The sequence below is a fragment of the Serinus canaria genome, chromosome 3 (assembly GCF_022539315.1).
Source record: "Serinus canaria isolate serCan28SL12 chromosome 3, serCan2020, whole genome shotgun sequence".
Classification (NCBI taxonomy): domain Eukaryota; kingdom Metazoa; phylum Chordata; class Aves; order Passeriformes; family Fringillidae; genus Serinus; species Serinus canaria.
Window position 1 is genome coordinate 82,181,068 of NC_066316.1, and position 23,821 is coordinate 82,204,888.

At 35.3% G+C, this 23,821-nt stretch overlaps 1 protein-coding gene across 6 annotated transcripts in view; it reads right to left on the bottom strand.

Moving 5' to 3' along the window:
- SENP6 (SUMO specific peptidase 6) overlaps nucleotides 1-23,821 on the bottom strand; it is a 71,908-nt gene that overhangs the window by 33,909 nt on the left and 14,178 nt on the right. For 2 of the 6 annotated variants that reach the window (XM_030235443.2, XM_030235445.2), the window contains exons 2-5: nucleotides 19,406-19,499; nucleotides 12,997-13,060; nucleotides 12,399-12,541; nucleotides 6,836-6,937 (exon numbers count right to left, since the gene is read on the bottom strand). In XM_030235443.2, the coding sequence (XP_030091303.2) occupies nucleotides 6,836-6,937; nucleotides 12,399-12,541; nucleotides 12,997-13,060; nucleotides 19,406-19,499 (403 nt within the window). Of the gene's footprint in view, nucleotides 1-1,556; nucleotides 1,578-6,835; nucleotides 6,938-12,398; nucleotides 12,542-12,996; nucleotides 13,061-19,405; nucleotides 19,500-23,821 lie in introns of all 6 variants that reach the window. The other 4 variants (XM_030235442.2, XM_050972896.1, XM_050972898.1 and 1 more) reach the window with 4 other exon arrangements.

Consider the following 23,821-nt stretch of genomic DNA (forward strand, 5'->3'; position numbering starts at 1 on the left):
TGGATCTGGGAATCAGGGAGCGAGTGCTACCTATGATTTGGTGCAAGCCACATCAAAAAGGCTGTACCAGCTCCTAATTTTGTTGAGGTGCAAGCCTTACACAAGAGCTGTGTTTAATGCACAGCATGGCTCTTTGAGAGGCTGCTTTATTCAGCCATTCCTCTACTTCTGTATGCATTATTTGGAGATGTATCACTGCAGACAGACTGTTGAATTCTACATCACTACACAATAAGAGAGGAAAGCACAATAAGACTGAAGCACAAAGCTGCTAAGGTGAGATTTACCTTCAGCATGTGTTAGAGGAAGAGCAGAGTACAAAAGCCAAAGGCTGAAAAGAGAAGCAGCAGCACAGGGAACAGGGTTTTCAGAACACAGGTCAGCCACCCCATTTGGCCCAGAAAGTCAGGAGCTGCTGCTGCACTTATGACAGTAATGATTAAAGCTAAATTTAGCAGCTCCTGCCTACATCATCTTCCCCTGCTAGGACAACAACAAAAAGCAGGCAAAGAAAAAGGAACAGATCCAGTAGTACTGGATGAAGAAGCAGCAGGTGTCCCCATGAGAAAATGAAGATCTCATCAGCATGGAACTCAAATCTTTTCTTCTATGCCATACAGTGACACTAACTGCCTGATGAGTATCTATTTGATAGTTCTTTTAAGAAGTAACAAAAGGCAGTAAAAAAGAAAGGCTTGATTTTCTGAATTTGAAATAAATAAGGAAAATTCTGAATTCAGAAAAAGCTGTGCTATTTACATCATTATCAGTTAAACATTACATATACTTTTAAAAAATTCAACCTGGTATCAAGCTCATACTGCCAAAAGCCACCTGGCAGACAGGATATTTACAAAAACTCAATGACTTCATTACTATCAAGAAAACATTTCCACTAACATATAAATTTAAGCTATATATGAAGAAAAATAAATGTATGGTATTTCATACTGCCAACAAAATATTAACAGCAGTAACCCAGATGCAAAACAAGTGATTAATTAGCCCAAAATTAGCCAAATGTGTCAGGTTTTGCTACACATTTTCTGTTAACTGCTTTAATATATGCACTTCATGAACAAAATATACACAGTAAAGCAATAAAAACCTTTAACGCAATTCAAACCAAGCTGAGATGACAGAGTGAGAGCTGTTAAACAGCCCACTAACAGCTTCAGAATCATTTTACTAAGGTGCTTCAGAACCATTCTATTACACAAAGTTCCCTGCTCTACAAAAAGAATTAGCACTGAATTTTTAAAATCCAGAGAATGTTGTAGTAATTTTGCACTGGATATATAAGTAAATTTCCAGTTGAGAATTACCCAAAATTCACAGTAACACAGCATTTCTTAGAGACAGATGTAGAGGTTCTTTTTCAATAAAAGCAAGTAAGTGAATCATAAAAACAGAACTAACAACAATCAACCCCTATCACATATAAGTAGATATAATTGACTGGATCAAATATTCTTTAACTAGCATTAATACAGCACTCAATCAGTTAATTTTCTTAATGCCTATTGCCATGCTCATTTGATCAACAGTAAGCTTACCTTTCCTTTCGGTCCAGATTGCTTAAAATATGAAAAAAGAAAAAAACACATAAGATGTAAAGCCCCACAGGTGTTGCACATCACTAAATGCAAAAGTTATTAAATATAAATTGTAACTGTTTCATTGTCTTTCACCCGCTAGTCTAATTTTCAAACAAGCATTACAATTTTTTCACCACATTTCTGTCAAAGTAATTAGAAATGCACAAACACTACTTCACAGACAGCAACAGTCAGTGGTCTAAATACTACATTGACTCTTTTTCAATGAGAAGAATTTGATTAACTCTGAACTTAACCTGGTCATCTCAATTCACTTACAATGCATAAGCCATTAAGATAGAATTAGAACACACTAATTATAATCAAGCCTCATTTCCAATCACAAAACCATTAAGGCTGGAAAAGACTTCTAAGACAGAGGTCAACCACTAAAACAATCCCTAATTGCCATGCAAAAGCAAAAAAAAATTATGTAAGAACTTGTTTCCAATTAATAAAAAATATGTAAGTGTTTAAATTGAGAAACAAATTTCAGCAATAGTCCTTAAATATTTAAGAAACCACATGGAAAGGCTAGAGAAGGATAAATGGAAACCTTCTTCTGAGGTTTAGGCCAAAAAAATCTCCCAAAAGAACCTAGGAACTAGAGCCACTAGCTTACAAACACCTCATTTAACAGGAGTTAACATAGAAATGAATGTAGCTGATGCTCACATCAGCTACAGTTCTGGTCCTTTGTACACCAAGACTGATATAAAAATAAATCTAATTAAGCTTAGCACACAGACAATTTGAAAATAGCATCTACATATCTTCTGTCTTTTCAAAATCTGCAATATGGAATACTGTAAGCTTTTAATCTGTGTGACTGTTCCTCCCAAACATCAAAAGCCTAACAAACCTCTGACATACATGCATTACATTAACTAAAACAGAACAAATTCAAATTGTTTCCTGTTTTACTTCAGCCAAACTAAACAGAATAATGATATTACACAGTAATAAAAACTCATCCTCCTTTTCCTTTTCACAAACAGTACACTCGCAAGAATAGAAAAAATTAATTCTCTTGTTACTCAGAAAACAGCAGGAGTGGAAGCAAAGCAGGTAAGAATGTAGTTCTGATAATCCTACTGAGTGCAGTATGAAAGTACATTCCATCTCCATAGTGCTCTGGGGAGGGGTAAAAGGACTTCAAAACTGACTGTGACTGTAGCAACTTAAAACTGGGGGGGTAGGTAATGAACCAGTGCTATGTGAACGTGGAGAACTGCTCCTAGCTGGAGCTAGCCTTTACTAACAATAAACACTGCTTTTGTGCAGATCACACCCCAGTTTATCAATGCAGTCAGATCCAAACCATGTCTGGATGGAGCCATACCCTGTATCTTTGTATCCTTTGCACAGTTAGTATGTAACTTGGATTAACTGTTTACAGGTTAAACAGTAAAGGCATTCTGTTAAGGAACACAAACCTAATGCTAAGGTAACTTAACAGCAGGAAAAAAATTTCCAGAATGCCTGATACTATGCACTGTCATTACATCAGATGCCTTATATGTTTGTTTTAAAATTCTTCACCAATATAATGCATTTAAAGGAATTCTCATTTTTATACCTCAGGAAGATTAAGAGATGAGAATTCTGGATTGATCACTGTCCCTACCAACTGCTTCATGCAACTCATGCATAAGATTTGTTAAACATGCAGTACATACACGCTATTTCAATGCTAAGTCTGGAAGAACAGCCAGTCAATAGCATAAGACAGAACTATGCTTTAAATGAAGCAAAATAGTGTGAACCAAATACAATACTAGGGCAAACTATATCTGAAAATCTGTTGTATCAGACATTAACAAATTTTAATTTAATCCCCAGATTCCACTAGAAAAAAAACATGAATATTTATCATAATATTATTTTGAAATACCAAATTTTGTTGTGCTAGAAACTTGCATTTTACATATGAGTGCAACAGATACTCAGAGAGACTTTAAATTAACACGCATGTGCAAAATAACTGCAGGAGATAAGAAATGCAGTACAAATAATACACAAATTCAACTCGATAGGATTATAGCTGAGTTCATATTCAGCCTGCTCCATGTGACACCATCCCCACCCAAAGAACCCAGGCTAAGTCATAGAATCTGTCACATCAGTAACAGAGTCTAAAGTTGCTCAACTCATTTAATAATATTTTTATTTTTGGTTATCCTTTCAAGAACCTACCATTGATTTATGTACAATATATTAGATAAAATTATTTTCCCTATGTTGTTTCTGATCACCACACCATAAAACAATCTAGAAATGCAAAAAATTAACCGAACACAACTTTGAGTCACCTGCAAATTAGCACAGGAAAACAAAACCCAAAAAATTTAGAGCTCAATTTCCATGCTATCAGCTCTTCTGTCTTGATATATACCTAGAATTTTATTCTTGGTTTGCTACTGACATTTTCTGCAAATAGTCCTTTTTGAGAAATCATCATCAGCATTTACTTGTAAACTCAACTACTGCCTAATGTCAGTAAAGACTAGCCAAAAAAGGATATAAAAAAATTCCTACACAAGTGAAAATACATAACCAAAATATATTACCCAGTTTCTCTGGTCTGGAATTTTATATTATTTTCCATTTTAAATAGTCCTATTTTAGTTGACTTTTTTCTGACTATTGCCTGCTCATTTAGAAACCTATGTTTTCAACATCAAGTAGCCCTGAAAAAAAAAATTCTGTCAGGAAGCCACATTTTATTAATTTTCAATCCTCTAAGTCAGAAACAGATTTTGAAGCTTTTAGAAAGCAGTCAGTTGAATCAGAAGCTACTGGAATTAAACATCATTGCCAAGTTCCTATGTAAAGCTCACCCACAGTCAATTAGATCATGCTGGTTCTGATATCCTCCAGTAACAAAGCACTGCTGGGACTGTTACGACTGTTTCCTGCCTTTAAAACTCCAAAAATATTCCTAGCATAAGAGTTAATTGTCTGTTGCTAATGTAAATGAACTACAATAACAATCCTAAGAGAAAACATATTTAGAATACACAAGATGACTACTATCCAATTACTTCACACAATATTCAGCTTGCCTATGTTATGCATTAGTTTTCTTTCTGTGTGTCTCACATGCCAAATCACCTTTTTTTCTTCACATTACATTGCAGGCTTATAAAGAAGTAAATCCCACAGGCAAAAAAGGCAAGCAGGCAAATCTAACATCCACTGAAGATTAAGAATCTCTGGAGCAGGTTGAAGAAACCTATGGCACTGAACTTGCTAAGACAAAGCCATTTTGAATGGCAGTTTGAAGAACCATTTCACAACAAAGCTTAATCAAGTGCACGAGAATTATCAAGTCAACAATCAGCAGTCTTGCATGATTTTGCTTACTTCAAATAATTTTCATTAGCACTGCAAATCCAAATTTTATCCTTCAGAATTACAAAAAACCCAACAAACAAACAACTCCTCCCCCAAAAATAAAGAAAAGCAAGCACAAACACACACAAACAAAACCCACCAGAAACGAAAGAGCATGAATGCTTAGAGATGGCCCATATCTTCCTCAGTGGGACACTGAACAAAAATATTCTAAAAACTACTTCATGCAAGCAAAAGCACAGCTTATTCAGCCTAAACCACAGTGATAACATCAACCCCATCTTTCAGCTTAACTCATGGTAAAAACTGCAAATCCTTTTTAGTCATCAGCCTCACACTGATGGCAAGAAATGTAAAGAATTGAAAAGAGATACCTACTACTGCATCTGCTATTACTAAAGGGTAAGGAAATGTCCACCCTATATACCATATATATATACACATCTGTATAGCATTTACAGACTATAGTACTGTTAGAAACAGAAAGAGGCAACAGCCTAAGTCCTCAAGGACAGGAGAAGACAGCAACTGCCCTGTTAGGAAAGGCTGCAAGAGTTGGGATTGTTAGCCTGGAGAAATGAAGGCTCCAAGGAGTCCTTATTGTGGCCTTCAGTACTTGAAGGGGGCCTAAAAGATACATGGGGACAAACAGGTTAGCAGGGCCTGTTGAATAGGACAAGGGGTAATGGTTTAAAACTAAAAGAGGGTAGATCCAAACTAGATAGAAGAAAGAAGTGTTTTACAATGAGGTGGTGAAACACTGAAACAGGCTGACTGGAGAAGTGTTAGTTGCCCCACCACTGCAAACATTCAGGTCAGGTAGGATGGGGTTCTAAGCAACCTGATCTAGTTGAAGATATCCCTGCTTATGGCAGGAGTATTGGACTAGAAAGCCTTTAAAGTCCCTTTCACCCCAAACTGTTCTATGAGTCTATTATTTTGTGACTAAAAAATTCCTTTTTCAGTCTTTTTATTCAATGCCAGATTACTCTAATACAAGTTTGGATCACACCATTCATTCACATTAGAATATGGGCTCTCTTCTTCTGAAGTCAGCAAATCAAACTGAGGGAAGTAGAATGGAAAAAAAAAAAAAAGATAATGCCTGTATATGATCCCATCATCCTAAAAATCTATATTTAAAAGCAGAGAAAAGGTAGCAGAAGAAGAAAGCTACAAAGTGCAGACACATAAAGCACTCGTGAAGGATGGTAGAAATCCACAGAATTAATAAACAAAAAGAGCTCTGAATGGACAAACTTTGAAAGAAAATTCCTTAAACCAGTTGCCATCTCACATGTTTGTGAAACATATTAAGTGTACAAAACACCCAGAACCACCCTACAATCTACAGAAGTCTGACAGGATTTTAAGTTTCAAATCAATGAAGTTCAATTCAGCATAGTTCAGTAAGATTCCCTCATTTCCAGTCATCCCTTCTAAAAATCATTTACATAGATGCAAAACCTTGCTTCTGTTAGATGTTACAATTTATGTTTTACACTATACACAATCTTCAGATCTTTGATTTAATGTTTACATGAATCTTATACAAGCTGAAGTTGCTGTGACTTAGTAGTTGCTGATCATGTTGTCAGTTATGTGAATTTCTACTGCAAACTATGTTTGTATATTTCAAAGTATTTTCTTATTTATATTTATATCAGCAGGTATTCTCCTAAAGCCAATGTTCTTTAAAATTACTAAATTCTAGTATTATATCATAGTAATTCTTAAATGGTCTTATGAAACTATAGTAATTAAGATCAAAGCTCATAATCAAAAATGCACCCATGCGATTTTCTTAAAACACTTCATAGCATAAGGAAAATCATTACATACAAAACCACACCTGCAGAAACAAATGTAATTAGTCTTACCTTTGGGCTGCTGTTTTTACTACGGTTGTTTGTGCGTGTGTGTGGTGAAAACGTCTGCCATGTACCACAGTTACAGGACCAGATATATTCTGAGCATTTTCACTGCAAACATATAGAAAATGTTTAAGAAAAGACTCTGGGTGTGTTTGTACAGTCTTAGGTAAAACAAGTGGTGTCCTAATTTTACAAGACCAGCCACACAACACCAAGTATTAAAGTATTTCTGAACCAATAATACATATTGTTAGGATCATTTTACAGGCATATAAACATTCAGCCTTATAATCAAATGGGCATATAAGAATACACACAATTTTTTTTCCTGGAAAGAAAGGTAAAGATTTTTCACTGAACTCTGTACTGCAAAAAGACACCACCTTTTTAATGACTTGTAACCATTTATAACTAATCTATACTTTCATCTCTCATTTTATTAAGGCATATTATTAAACTTCTTTAATATGACTTAAGGGGCAAAATGTGAAGAGACTGAATTCAGGAATGTCCCTCATAAAAAATTGAACATGGCAAATTTATGGATGCAAGATGACTTGTAAGTGAAAAAAATCAACACATTTCAAAAAGAAAAAACTAAGGATTCTCAGGTACTATCTTAACAGGACTCTTATTCATCAATGTATCTTAGCATTTCTTGGGTTTCTTCATTTGCTACCTTTTGACTTTTAGCTCATTACTACATAAAAACAGTAATTATGGAGAGAAGATTTCTTACCATTATTCTCTCTAGTAAAGCTGACATTAAGATACAGTAGATAAATAATACAGTGCTCCTTCAGAAATCATTAAACCTAAAGTATTATTCTGCACACTGCTGTGACAGGACACACAATACTATGCTTGAAATGTTCAAAAAATCACACAACTTTTAAAAGACAGCATGTTGATGATGCAAATTATTTCAAACTATGGAAATACAGTGCTTTAATTGTGCTTTTCAAATTGCTTGGAAATATTAATTGCACTAGAGAAAATTATGTGGGAAATCATTCTTACTAATATTTCTCAGAAATATTATCTTGCCATCTGTCCTGTAACAAACAATGAAAAGAAACATGAAGTACCACAATTAAAAAAAAGCTGGTAACCAATTCCTAATCCCTCCTTTATACTCCCTCCAAAAGAAGAAAATGAGTAAACTGTTACTGTGCTTTTTAATTTTCAGTTTAGCATTACAAACCCTTTTGGTAGCCTTACATAAGTCAAGATGAGAAGCTTTCAGAGCATTTCTGACCACACCTAACACAACAACAAACAGAACAAGACTTAACTTTAAAGCCAAAGGGTTAAATCCTCTTTTCTAAAATATGAAATTTAAAAACATCATAAACCATTTGAGTTAACAGTCCAACATCCTGAAAACTAACTGCAGCCATGCAAACACTAACCTCCTCAAAGTAAACACACTCATCTCAGAAGTCAAGGCTATGCAACTCCAGCTGGTCAGTCATCATCCAGATCAATCGACAGTCAACCTGTCTAATCTGCCACCTCAGAAATAAAAAGCTGACAGCTACTTGCCCTAAATACTTTAGAATGTCTCAAATCCTCTTTGGCTTCCCATTTCATGTCTTTGAAAAGATACTAGGAAAAAAAAAAAAAAAACCAGAAGCAGAGTGCAGGAATGCCCTCTCAAATACTTAAGACCTAAGGACTCCAAACAAGCAAGCAAGCAAGTATATATATCTCTCCTGTTTTACCACTGTGTTTGTTGGATCTGACCTTTGCCAAACTATCACGATTGTGAAACTCTGTCGTGTGCCCCCACAGCAGAAAAAAGCTTGGTAAGCAGCACTTCTGCTTTTTGCCTCCCTCACATAGTGAAAACTCCAGTAGGTGCTGGAATAGAGTATCACAGACTGCTCAGGGATCAGATTTGAGTCAAAGCAGACTGTTCTAGATGGCACTTAAATGGCTCATATGGTGTCAGACATGTTTCCAGCTAGGACAGCTCTAAAACACAATCTGTTCTATAATCTTTTTCTCTGAATGGAACATACCCAACACAGAAGTCACACCAGAAAATACAATCAAAGTCTTAGCAAGTTGCAAAACAGGCACATCAGAACTGAAATCTGAGTTTGCAAGTTTCAGCACAGTTTCTTGCAAATTAGTGTAACACACTAAAAGCAGCAGTGATGTAAGGGCCAGGAAGTTCCTTGAAAGAACAAATGTTCTAAAAAGAACTAAAGAGCATTTTAACAATAAATGTATCATTAATGTGAGTTCAGAAACCACAGAATGATTTGAAGCCTAGGCTTGGACAAAAACAAGGTTTTACTATCACGTGCTATCAGCTGATACCTAGGAAATTCTTAACACCACATATTCAAGAGACAAAACAAAAAAAATCTTGCACTGGGGAAATGGATGGAGCTAGAAGTAAAGGAAGAACAACATTTCAAAAACTCACACTACAGACTACATTAATTCTGCTGTTCATCAAATAAGGTTTTAAACAAAACATTATCAAAGAAAATCTAAAAGGGCCTTAATACAAGTTATTGAGAGCTAGCAAAAATAAAGCTATTTAAAGTATGTCCTCATGACTAAAAAAATACAACCAAAACTAATTGAGTTAAGAGTTTGATACTGGATTTGCTCAGCCAGGTAACAGATCATGACCTTTTCCTTGGTTTAAATTTCTTTGACAAGTACAGCAAATATTTCTTCTCACTGTCCTTGCATATCCCTTCTTCTTATCTCTTATTCTCTGAATTTTAGGGACTATTCTTCAAGAATAACACTCATTTGAGTCAAGCCCCACTGATCTGAAATTTTTAGTACTTATTCTGCAGATTAGATGGAAAAAAAGACTTCAACATTGTGATAAAAATCACAACAAACAGATAAAGAATATCAAGTATCTGATCTTCCTGTATTTAATCTAGCAGCTTATCTGCATGATCAACTTTCAGAATCTTCTCTAGCTGAAGAGTCTAAATAATGAAAGAGTGTAACTATTAAGCACCTTCCATTCTGCATATCAAAGTGAACAAACCAGCAATCATCACTAAAGTGACTAGAGCCCAAACCTTTACTGATACACTTTTATGAAAGGTACAACAAATATCCTCATGTCATTAAATTGAGATATTCACTTGGAGCATAACCACAAAATGCAGCGACCAAAATGTGAGAAGCAGTCACAGTGGCCTAAACACATCCATTATTCATAAGAAAGTCCTTCATTAATGACAGTTTATTAAGACAAGGATGAGCACTTATATTTTTCATTTAAGTATGCATCTCAGTACTACACAAAAGGTGGCTGCCTATTTACAGGCAATAGATTTTACCTTTTATGTGAATTTTATAAATCTTACTAGGTGTTAGGTTTATATTGTATTATTAGTGAATAGAAGGTAATTCCAAACCAGGCAACAGAATGTCTGAACTACATGTGTAGACCATCTAAAAAAATCTCAGGAACTATTTACCTTAAAACAAAAAGTTAAAAAACCATATGTGTACAATATGTATAAACATACATGTACAGTCAAGTCTGACTGCCTTAACAAAAAACATTACATGGTAAGGTTGAATTTCACTACAAATTCCATAGCCAGACAAAGGAAAACTCTAGCTACCAGTGAATTAGAGGAATCTTATTTTAAATGTGTACTCAAAACAAAGAACAAGTATAATGTAGATGCACAAGTTTCTTCAACAGTAAGACAGAGCATAGGAGTCCTGACACACATAATGGTAAAAGTAATAATTACAAATCTATGTTCAAAAACAGAATACTAAAGAATGGAAATGACCAGGATGATTCTATAGGAACCGGTGAATTTGAAGATGTGCAAGGCAGAAATCTGGATTTCATCTCACAAATCTTTTATGTATACCAAAAAAAAAAAAAAATTTTAATCTAAAGACAAAACATTATTTGCACAGATAAATCAAGGACAATGAAGTACCATGCTAATTTTTGTAAACGTAAAAATAACCTATAACAAAAATCCCTTTTCATTAATGAATAAATTTTATTTTTACGAAAACTTTTTAAAATTCAGTAGTTTATCTTAAGAAACCAAGCTCGAAGAAAACAGCAGGAAAGAATATATATCACACAGAGCTTAAAGGATTGATCTCTTTTTTTTTTTTTCAAGTGTCTATGGTAAGATGGTCCCACAAACTTATAGTGCTTACAGTACACAAGAGTCGTGACTGCAGAGAGGGGCCAGAGCTTGGAGGTACATTGTGGGCATGTGGGCACCGCTACCTCATCAGGGGTGAGTTGCTGTAATCAGCTCTGCAGATTTCATCTTCTGCTGCTGCCACTCGCCACCTTCCCACTCCTGTGAGATGTGACCCCAAGATGTGGTTCTAAAAAGCAGCAGGGCTGTATGGAACGAGCCCAGCAGAATGGTCCAAAACAGCAGCAGAAGTGAGCCTGAGCTGAGCCTGAACCCAAGCCTGGTGCAGTGGACCAGCAGTGCAGCACAGCATAGATGATCTCACTTTCATGGTTTTGTCTCTCACTGTTTTCAATTGTCTCAGCCTCAGGGACAGGGAGAGTCAGCTGTGAGGAGGGCCCACCATCTTGTCTTTCTCCCACCAGCCACATGGAACTAAGTGCATAAAGTGCCTTCCTTTATTTTTGTATGCTTTTGTTATCAATATTGCTGCTGTCACTGTGCATTTCTTACTCCACTGCTGTTTGCTTATCTCAACCCACAGTCTCTGCCTCTGTCCCTCTCTTACTGGAGGGGGCAAGAAGGGAAGCAGATTATTCAGAGTTTAGTTTCCAGATGATGATAAACCACACAAATGAAGACAAGGACATCCCTCATGTAGCTACATATACATTGGATATTTGATGACCGGCCCATCTGTAGCTGGGTATCTTACGAATTTTTCCTTCCTGCAAAGGTTACCAACTTTTAAAGTTTAGCAACATGAAACTCCCTGAGAAAGTTATGTGAATATATCACTTTTTATTATAAACTAAATAAAGACAGCAGTCTCTTACAAGCTAGGGACAATAGTAACAAGCAAGCGCAACAGTGAACGCTTAAAAACTGTTCCTGCCCGCTCTAAACGCAAGTGACAGTCTCAAGCTATCCTATGCAAGTATGGCTATTTGCTGAATCCTTTAAAAGAACGTCTGTGAATCCAATATCAAACTCTATCTTGCAGTAAGAAAATCAGAAAACACATCCTGAGTCAACCTTGGCAATTCAGCATCACAGAAAGAAGTGAATCTGAATGGGGATGTAAAAACTATTTTCCTACCTGCTATCACTTTATAGAGGGAAAAATAACACATGCAGGTAACATGGCTGAGGTACTAACAAATATGCCACTGAATGCTGTAAATCCATTTTAACAGTCTTCTTGTACTTTACCAATGTGGTATTAAATATTCTGTAAGAGAAAAAACCCTAACAATCTAGGTTTCCCTCTTTACTCAGAAGCACAGTACAGTACAGCTTCTAAAAATGCACAGCACACAATGTAAATGGACTAGAAGTTCTGTTTATCGTGTATTGATTTGTATCAATGATCAAAGCAAGGACACATAAATTACATGTATTACCTCAGTTTCTTGCTATTTCCCATCATGTTGAGGCCGATTGCATTCCCTTTTAAAAGTTTGAAACCTCCAGCTTTGCCTCGCCTTGCATATGCTTTTATGGCATCGCTGCTGCCGCTGATAGTTCCAGGTCGACAACGAACTGACTGTCACAGCAGAATTCACATACATTAAAATAATTGCATAATTGTGTAGAAGTTAGGAGAAAAATTAGTGCAAAAATATTAATATAAATATTACTTTGGCTTTATTTTGAAACTGCTTTTATACCAAATTTCATGGAAAATATACACTGTCTACACCTACACTACAACATCTTACGAAACAAAATACAATATATATTTTATATTTAGTACAGTATTTATGATAATTGTCTAAACTTAGAATTAGTTACTCTTGCTCATATTTTTCAGAATACTATAGAGATCAAAACGGGAAAAAAAACTTCAAGGGTAGACACATAAACAGCTTGAGCATATGTTCCTAAAACACAACAAGAACTTTCATTTCTTTACACTGGACACATGGCTATGCAACGCTGTTTAAGAACCTAAAAAACTTTAAAGATACATTTTCACCATGAGATAAACCAATTATTTACCTTTTTTTCTTCATTGGGACTGAAAGACCCATCACTGTCATCTAAACTGAGCAGATTTGCCTCGCTAGGTGTGGGAGAGAAAAGCACATACACTGTAATCCAACAGAGCACAGACAAACATTTTAAATGCAAAAGGCTTTTTTATCCCCTTCCCTCTACATTTAAATGCATTATATACACATTGTATAAATATGCATAAAACAAGAACATGAAATGAGCAACAGAGTGATCAGATGCATAATGTGACCCTGAACTTAAAGTGTACATCAAATTATTTTGCAAAAAGCAAAACTAAAAGGATTAATTCAAAACAGACAATGCTACTGAATCTTCAATATGGTTACATCAATATTACTGACACTACAAAAAATTCTACACTCTCTGCATAAATTGAGTCCAAAACTTCATTAACTGATAAAACATGATCTTACTTTGCTTATGCTTATCAATGTTCAAGTACGTAGTTTAAAACTGCAGACTTCATAGTGCTTTAGGAGAAGAACTTAATGTAACTACATTTTACCCAACAGCATTTACTACCAAAGCATGTGTTCCTAAAAAGAACATATTTAGTTTGGTTCTACTGCTTACTAAAATGTGGATTTTTAGTACTTCCAATATCTGTAATCCCCAACCATCAGAACGGGGAAAAAGAAAAAAAAAAAAAAAAGAAAAAAAAAAAAAAAGGAAAAAAATAAAGAAAGCCACTCCATCACTCCATGACACTCTAAAACCATTATTTTCAGTAACAGGCAGTTATCCTCAAGTAATCTTATGTATTTAAATTTAAACCCCAACCACACACTTCATACTGACAGCAGCTAGATTAGTCTAACATATTCTTGCTTCCAGGAGGAGCAACCTGCAGACAATCCCATCTCATCAATCCTGGTAAAGTTACTCCTATGTTTGTGACAAAAAAAATTACAACTTTTAGCCAACTTGTAATTGCGTGGTTTGAAAAGTTTTAATCAAGATGACTCAGGCAGAAATTCCTTAAAATCAAAGCAGCTATGCCAGGTGTTAAAAGGGAAGAACTACACAAGAGAAAAAAAGCTTTCTTAGCTGTATCTGCTTGACATGCTTGCAATACATACAGTGACTTTAGCTCTTCATATATAAATGAACTAATTACTTAGTGCCCCATCCCTCAAGTTCCTAACAACTTTTTCCATGCACAATACTTCCCTTCATGTTACAATTTATTCTTCCATCTTATGCAATACGAATATCTCTAGAGCAAACAAAAATAAAATAAAAATGCTGGGTGGGATCTACAGACTCTGAAACTTCAGGAGATAAGACAGTGCATACAGTTGATTTTGAAAAGGGAAGAATGATGTAAATGTGAACATATAGTCAGTGGCACTGTTGTATTTTCCTTTCACTTGCAGAGCACCACAATTCTAGATGCTCACTGATAAAACAAACAGCAGAGTAGATTCATCACTAATTTCAAACAAAGGCAAAAGAATACAGTTGTACTTCTGTACAGACTATCCATGGATATTAAAATTTTTACATCCTGCAACATTTTTTTAAAATTCTCTTTCAGAACAAATCATCCTTTCAAGGGAGGCTCATAGAGCCTTCTCAAACATTCATCAGTAGACACAGAGTTTAACCATTTCAGAAATTTTCCACATCCTAAAAAATAAACAAAACTGCAGCATAGACATGAGCAGCAACCTACAGTATCCGCAGCTCTGGCATTTGCCTACAGTGCTGCCCTAGTCAGATCATTTCACCTCTAAATGTTTTTGTTCTTTAACTTCAGTTCATACAAAAATGATGGCTATTTTCAAAACACCTTTGTACTGTGTCGATACAGTTAGGATTTCATCATGCTTCAATACTGCAACCATTTTAACCAAGGGCAATTGAGGGGGGAGGTAAGAGAAGGTTAACACATTGCAAATGACCAAAACACTGAGCCAAGGCTCAAATCAAAATGAACAAGAGCAACTCTTACCACGCAACATGACTAGAGCAGTATTAGCAAATTGGAAGTTTTATATGAACCAATACCTTTAGATCTTAAGGAATGTGAAGCATATGCATCAGAACCAGAAAGGCTGTTTTTTCAGAGAGCAGAATACATAGCAACCAAGCTCTGTCTATTTACTCATGTATCACATGCTTCCTGCTGCCTGCTTCAATGATGCAATTTATACAGGCAGGAAAAAACCAAAAGCAACCCAAAACAAACACTATACCACTCCCCCAACATACCAGTCAGTAATATTTTTAACATCCCTGAAATGAAACCTCAGTTGTCTTGCTGGGAGGATGCCTCCTCATTCTGTCACTTTTAACCAGTGAACCATGGGTTTCCCGGTTCTTTTCGCATTGGAACATAATTTCTAATTTTTCAATACGTTCCTTACAATTTTGTAACAAATGAATGCTAACTGTCTACTAATATTTGGGGGGAAAAATAGAAGTAATTTACCTACACAGAGTTCTTAAGGGAAGTTCATAATTACACATTCATATTTAGGCACTGAACAAGAAAACAAAAATTTCTGTTTACTTACCTCTAATCACTTGCTATTTGTTTGATGTTTTAAAACATTAAGAACTATGCAATAGTTAGTTAGACAGCTGAGATTAACAGGCTATGTTTTCACTATTATCTACAGACAACCCAAACTTTAAACCTCTGCTGACCATTGAGGTTACACTCTAATAAGCTGAAAGCACATTTCTATCAACTGATCCAGTCACATTTCCAACATAATTGGAATTTCTTTCTGAAAACTATTACATATCAAACAGTAGGCTGACGTATTTGCCCTCACGGCACCCTGTGAGGGCACTTTGTTTTAAATTACATAGTGGTAGGCAGCACACTAAAAAAGCTGCACTACCAGAGGCACAAGAGAAGCAGCAGTATTATTATTAACTCGTTTACGGTGCCATTCTATTAAAATTAGCTGTAATTTAAAAAGTTTTCATCAATTTAAATGCTACAGTGCCCTACTAACAGGCTCAAAAAAGAAGTATAAAACATCTATATAACTATGGGAGGGTTTTTGGACAAAGTAATACAAATTTTATAAGCAGTGGAAAAAAACTCAATGTAAATATATAACACAGTACAATGCCCAATGTAAATATATTACACAGTACAATGCTTTTCCATTTGTCAACAAATGGAAAAAAGATTTATTCCTCTAAATGGAAGGGGCAAAAAATAAAGTTTTTTGAAAGAAAACTGTAGTTAAGTAAAGACACTGTGGTGCAAATATATTAAGCCCACTTATCTGTATTCCTTGTTTTTGCTAAGGCTACTGTTATCTCAGTGGAAGGCAGAAGTCTAGACTATAAAGAAAACAGTATGACAGCCAAAAGAAATCTGGCCCCATACATTTACAAAACCACTGTGGAGCATACTGATATATTTCAAAAACATTTACACAGATATTACAAAGGCAGTAAATATAAATTATCCAAAACTCTTCAAGAGAATCATCTGTAACACCAGAAATCATCTTATAACATGGTAATTTCATGAATCACACAAATATATTACTCTGGCCAGGTTTGCTTAAGTCTGCCATCCTTTCATATCTTCTGCTACACAAGATCAGCTTCATTTCCACCATTTATTCTGTGGTGGACTACACAGGTTTCAGTGTGCTCAGCTGACCAACTGGTCTTTTCTTCTGTGGTTCTCCATAAACGTAGATGTCCTATGGGATTTCCAATTATAAAGCAAGGAAAGTCTCTAGCTACTTGCTACCATCCTGAGTAGATCAAATCTTTTAAAACACCAAAAATGTGACTTTTACTCTTTCAAATGGATGGAGTTATTATCTGCAGGTGTTTACTTTGGGATAAGATACTTGTTTACTACCTTTCTCAATTTCTGTAACTCTTGTTCCACACTGATTATCAACTCTGGCATCAGTTTAAATTTATATAGTGTTGGGTGATTATTATTTTTCCAAACCTTCTCCAGTTTACAAATATTCTTCAGTCTTTTTGTGTGCATTATTTGATACCTTAACCATTATGACTCATCTCACCTACATCTGAAGTTAAATGACACCCTTCTTTTAAAATAATCTACCTGTTCTAAAAATTGCTGTGGTAGGAGGTCATTAACCTTTGTGTTCATCTCACTGAAGAAAAGATCATCCAAGCAGGCATCCAGTGCTGACCAACATCATAAGCACAGGTCTCATGGGCTAATACAAGACTACAGCCACTCCTTTAAGCGCTGAGATGTTATTCTTAGGCTAGTTCAAAACAAACCTATTGTGTGTCTGCCATTAAAAACTCTGATAAAGTCAGGCACTGTAACCCCAGTGCCTCCACAACAAGCAGGAGATGCATCCAGCTGCTTGCTTCAGACTCACAGCTCTCTCCACAAAGAAATCATGTAAGAGTCAAACATTGTAGTTAGTATCAGCACACCATAGCAAATACCTACTTACTGCACAATATACTCAAAATACTGGGAGGGACACAAAGCTTTATTCTGGAACAATTACATGAATTAAAGCTGCTAATCTTTGAAATGTTCTACTAAGGGTAAAGGAAATTTAGAAATAAAAAAAGAAGGAAAATTCACTGCTATTTGTTTTCTAAAGATTCCCCTCTGTCAATGTTTCGCTGCATGAAATAAAAAAGCATCAAAAAAGAAAAAAATCCAAATTATTTCAAAATGCTAAAAGCTCACTATGTCTTTCAGATTAACAAACCCAGGTGTTACCAAAAGTAAATATGTGGGTAGCTTAAAACATGTGGCAGTTTGGAGGGAGTAAGAAATTGCCTCAAATGGTATCAGAGAATGGGTAAGTAAAGAAGACAAGATCTCCAGTTTAAATCAATTTTCAACTACTCTTCCATTTATACTTCAGAATAAGATTCTGCATAATTCACAGATATAAAAGCAAATCAAAAATGATCTAAGTAGGCAATAAAAATTCAATTCTAGCTATGGGAAAACTGCTTATTGTAGAGAGCATTTGAAAGAAATGAAAAATCACCCAGACATACAATCTTAAAATCTGATACAATTACATAAAGATTATGTTTCATAATAATTTTTCTAACTTTTATTTTTAGCATCATTACCCTATACATTTTTCATTCTATGTTCTTAAATCAACGTCAGCTAGAGACTGATGGAAAACAGCAGTAAATTACTAGTAGGAAAAAAAATGCTGCTATGTTTTCAAATGTGACTTATTTCTGAAGGCAAGTAAAATGGAAATAGTAACTGTATGGTATGTACTGCCCTTAGAACATATTTGTGTGCACTACAAATGGATGTAAAGTTGCTAGGGAACAACACGACCTTAATTTTATAAAACTAAAATGCCCTTAGTTTGTGAAGCCTTTAAAAAGTGCTTTTAACCTCCAATATAGTTCTGTTTTGACAAGAGTTCTTAATGCTTACCTCACACTTTAATGAACTCCTGCATTCATTTTTTAATTACTAAAATACCACATTTCTAAATGTTTTATTAAGATTACAGCATAGCCTCTGTGGTTATGCCTATTTTCCTACCTCCCTTCCAATCCATAGTGTTTGGCAGAATGTTAGATTATACAAATTCATATATAGATTATTTTTGTACTTAGTCACAGTACTAAGTACAAAAATTCTCTCTGGTTCTTCTCTTAAGAGAGAACCACAGCATACCTCTTAAATTTGCAGATTCTACTCTCCAAATATCTAAGCACAAGAAATAAACCGACATGAATTCTTTGTGCATGACACTTGTTCTTTTAACAATTCATCAGTCATTTTGGAAATACATTCATATTGAGAAAACATAATAGTAACAATAAAATGTCACAAGGACAAAGTATGCATTCAAACTATACACACAGGATTAAAGTTTTAGCCAAAATCCAAACATACCAAGTCAAGGATTAAGTTATAAGAAATAAAAACCCCAGCCTTAACTCTTACATTCAGTGAAATAAACTCAGAGGAAGAAAAATCTAGAATCTTTAAGCACAGTTTAACTTGATGAAGGCCTAAAGCTACTGCAGTACTTGAACCATAACTGTCAAGCTCTGAGTAGCATCATCATTAAAGGAAGGAAAAGCTGAAGCTGCTTGGATACCCTATCAACTTCATTATTCTGCATGTTCACATATTGCTTGTCTGTATTCCTTAGACTTACAAAGAAGCTCCCAAGACAACTGCAACGCTTGTGAAACCTACTGTCCCCTGTGTTGTAAGCCCCATTTTCCCAATAAAGCTTACATTATAATGAACTCCTATTTGGCAATACTATTTAAATTAATAACTTATTTGAAATATTTTTCTTAATCACTGAGAGTTTAAAATATTAAATATTGTTTCTTATTCATAAATTACAAAAATAAGTATTTAATTATAAATAGACATTTATACTTTTAATAGCCTAGATAAAAGCATCCTTACTCTTTCTCTGCATCTCCTTCACTTTCTTCTGCATGATCAAAGCTCCAATTACTTTTAAAACCTCCATCTCTCTTGGACTGTGATCTATCCAAAGCTGAAATGAGAACAAGTTAAGATAAGTCTTGATTTCAAGCTGAGTTATTAATCAACACAAACTAGAGGAGTAAACCAAATGCATGTATTTTCTCCCAGTATTTATTTTATTGACATCAGTATTTAACTATCATTTGATCAGTAAGTCCACCAAAGGTGATTATTATTTCCCTAAATAAATAAAAGTATCTGTCAACATCTTCTTAGCAGTGAGTTAGCAAGCTATTAAAAATTATGACCAGAGGTCGTGTAGTAACTATTTTCAACTGTTTTAATGACACCCATAAATTTAAGGGTAGTTTCTCTTATATGAACTGTATGCCACACACAGAAAGAGTCCTAAAGTATATTATTTACATGGCTAATAACCAAAAGTATACAGAATTTTTCCATATAAAAGCAGCAGTTCTGAACTGTCTGAACAATTCCAGCCTAATATGCTGGATTTTTAATTCAACATCTGACACTGACTTGAATTAACGTACAATGCAAATTAAAATTTCATTGTTACAATCAACTAAGTAAAAACTTTCTGTCTATATTACATAAAATTTCAGATCTCTCTACTCCAATATCCACCCTTATGGAGATTTTCATATAATATCATGGTATGGGATATTCTTAAGTGAAGGTGTTCCAGAGCACGGAGACACCACTCATTAAAGCAAGGCTGTTTCCCCTGGGCCCTAAATACTGCAATTAAGAGCTGTCTCACACAAATTCTGTGTGAGACAAACTATACAGCTGCTTTGATTATGGTTTAAGTGTGTTTTTTCTTACTACATTTGCCTTTACATAGTTGAAAATGCGTTTAGAAATAATGAATGATACTGATATACTTGGATAGAAAAGAGTAAGAAAATCACAACCAACAATGTATGTCTAGGATAAAGTATAAACAATGCACACAGATTTATTGCATATTGTACTTCTGCTTCCAACTACTTGCACCTACTGCAGGCTTCCTGAGCCATGGGTGAATAAGTTAAACACATATTTTTGTGTTTAACAGCTTTTTCTACCTTTTATTTCTCCCTGCTTCCTTTTTAATCAAGACTGCTACACAGAATTGACAACATCTTGCAGCAGAAAATACCTCAGCTTAATTACAGGGGTATCTCCTTTTGTTGACTCTGATTCAATCTGGCACCTTTTGCTCTTAGTACTCTACTTCTCCAGTCCATGTACTCGGGAAGACAGTAATAATTAACCCTTCCCTATTCCCTCATGACTGCATAGATAGATTGCTGTTGTGTTCTTCCACGGTCTTCCTTTCCCAGGCAGAACAAGAAAAAAAATTAGTCAGCTTAATTTTTCCTCACACTGAAAGCTGTTTCAAGCCTTTAAATCCCTACTGATGATTCTCTTTGAACCTCCTCATCTCAACAGGGTCTACTGTACCCTGTTGAGATGAGGACACACACACTACAAGGAATACTCAAAATGCATACATCTCATGAATTTCTACAGATGCAGAATGTTGTTTCTGTTTTGTTCTTTGTTCCTTTCCTAGAAAATCTTTACAGTGGATTTGCTGTTTTTACTGCTAAGGAGAACTGCATTCATCTATCTTTAGGTACCAGATAATTCCATGTTTCACTCATGATTGGTTAAGAAGCACTTCAGAGCCAATTGTTACTTACAAAAATGCCCCTCTTTTACTTCTCAGTGGCTTACATTACTTGACATTTACCTACACAGAATTTCATGTACAATTTCAACCCACATAACTCAAAACCTGAGCATCTACAACTTTTTTTAAAATAGCTAGACATTCTACTAACCCAAGTATAGTTTAAACATCTACTAACTTGGTCACCTGGCTATCATACCCTTTTCCTTATAACTGTCCACCAATGTTAGAGATCCTTGTGCAATTCAACTGGTTACTCCTATTAACAAAACAAACTTTTTTTTGCCCTCTTTTTCCAACTCTTCCCAATTGTTTCTTATAATATTTTCCATTTTATTCAGAGGTAATTCAGCCTCTCCCAAAGCCTTTGATAAATGACTTTACAGAGGGAAGTTTCCATGAAATTATAAAGCTCACTGATGTAAAGTTCCTCAAATACCACCACTGCCTTTTTAAAATGCTGATATCACGCTAGCTACCCTCCTTACCTGTAGCAGAAATATGATGCTAACCACAAGCAACACACTGCAGTCATTAGCTCCTTTATCCCCCAGTTCCTCTTACAACACTTGGATGAATGCCATTTGATCATGCTGCCTCGTTCACAGTTTGCTCAATGTACTGCAATTCCTTCCACTGATGCTTCATTTTGAGTCGTACACTCTGTCACATTCCTTATTAAGAAACATTCTGGCATGAAGAGCTCTCTAAGTGTTGCCAAAGTGAGTGCAAGCAATTCCATTATTCAGCTATGACCTTATATACTCCAAAGCCACCTTTTTGAATTGGGTTGTCTACCGATCCTCCAGACACTCCTCAAACTTTCCTGCTGAGTTTGAAGAAATGCTTAACAATAGTTTTTATGTCTGTTTGTAGTTATTAATCAATTTTTTTCCTGACTTCATTATAATTACAGGTTAAATCCACCAGCTTTTTTATTATTCTCTATTTTCATTACACAGATAAAAGATCTGATTCAAGAACTATGAAGTTTTATTTCAGATACCATATCTTACTCTGCTGTTTAGCCAGGCATTAAGCATTTGGGGAGCCTTTTGACATCTACTTAAACAAGTAGCATGCATGCTGTAAGCCTCCTATATCTTTAAATTTCTCCTAAGCTGGCTAGAAGTATTTTACACTCCAGCTGCATATTTTCTTTCTTTTTCAAAAGGTTTCTCTTAGTATTTTCTTTAATTCTTATTTTAATTAAGAATTTTTGTATTGGACAGTTCATCCACTGAATTTACTGATCAGTGCAGCCATCCATGGAAAATGTTTCAGTATCCTAGTTCTGCTCATTCAACTCTGGATCAATTTTCACTCTCTAGCACTCTTGGTCCTAACAAAAATGTAGAAGTATACCATCATGTTAGCCAGAGTGTTCACCTGAGTTACTTGATCTGAACAGCCACTTGGTATCTGATTCCATATAGGATTTTAAATTTTTTTAAGGGGATAACAAGTAATGTTACTAAGGCTAAGCTGCTGACTATTTTGTACTAAGACTTAAATTTGGAACCCCAATGATGCGATTTTCACTATGAGCACTGTTCAAGGTCTTTTCAATCAACAAGGCACAGTCATATCCAGAGGTGAAAATATTCAAAAAATCAGAGGTAACCCTAAGACATTATGTCAAAAGAAGGAAATCCCTCTACCTCTGCCTAAGACAGGCAGCATGCTGGAGGCAGATTTCACTCTCATTTTTCCTCGCACTACTAACTCCCTTTAGTGCTGTTACACCAAGGGAGGTATCAGCTCTGAGCCCAAGAAAGTACATGGAATTTAACTAGAGAAGTTACACAGGTGTAGCTGACACATTTCACTGCTTTTTTGAACAACAGTTACATGCAATTTCTAACAAGCCAATTAAAAAAATTCCTGAAAAAATAGTGTGTTTCATTAGGACATTTATGTCATTATTAAACACATCCTGAAGCCAGACTGTTAAAAATCCCCATACAGTCTTTTTGTGTAAAATACAATTATCTTATTTTGGATTAGAAAGCAAAATATGCCTGTAAGAAAATGTCAGCAAGCAGACCAACACCTTTAAATTACTGTGTGTGGACACTGTTTTGTAAACTCCTTCAGAAGGAGTTACTGTCATTCAACAGTTCAAGCAATTCCTAAATAGAAGGAAAAAACCTCATAGCAAATATCCATGAAATAAGAGCAAAATGTTGCAGTTGCAAAAAAAAAAAAAAAATCTGTTAAAATTCTGCCTAAGCACTAAATGAGAAGTGACAAACACAGTATTTAGCAAAGTGTTAGTGTCCAGCAAAAGACATCACCTTGGAAGATGTGTTTTCCTCATGTCTCGTACCTTGTGCCTCTAAGGCAAATCATTCTGTACCAATCTATACTACAACTCACTAGAAAAACATCTATATTGCTTTATTGTTTTGTATGTGATGCTGGATTGGGTTTGTGTGGCAAGATTTTGGTAGCAGTGGGGAGCTGCGGGGTATTAAGAGAGCCTCACCTCTGTGCCTGGGAAAACCATGGAGCAGATCCTCCTAGAAGACAGGCTAAGGCACATACAAGACAAGAAGGTGACCCAAGGCAGTCAGCACAGCTTAACTAAGGGCAAATCATGCCTGACCAATCTGGTGGCCTTCTATGATGGAATGAATGACAGCAATGGTCGACAAGGAAAGACTGACAGATGCCATCTACCTACACTT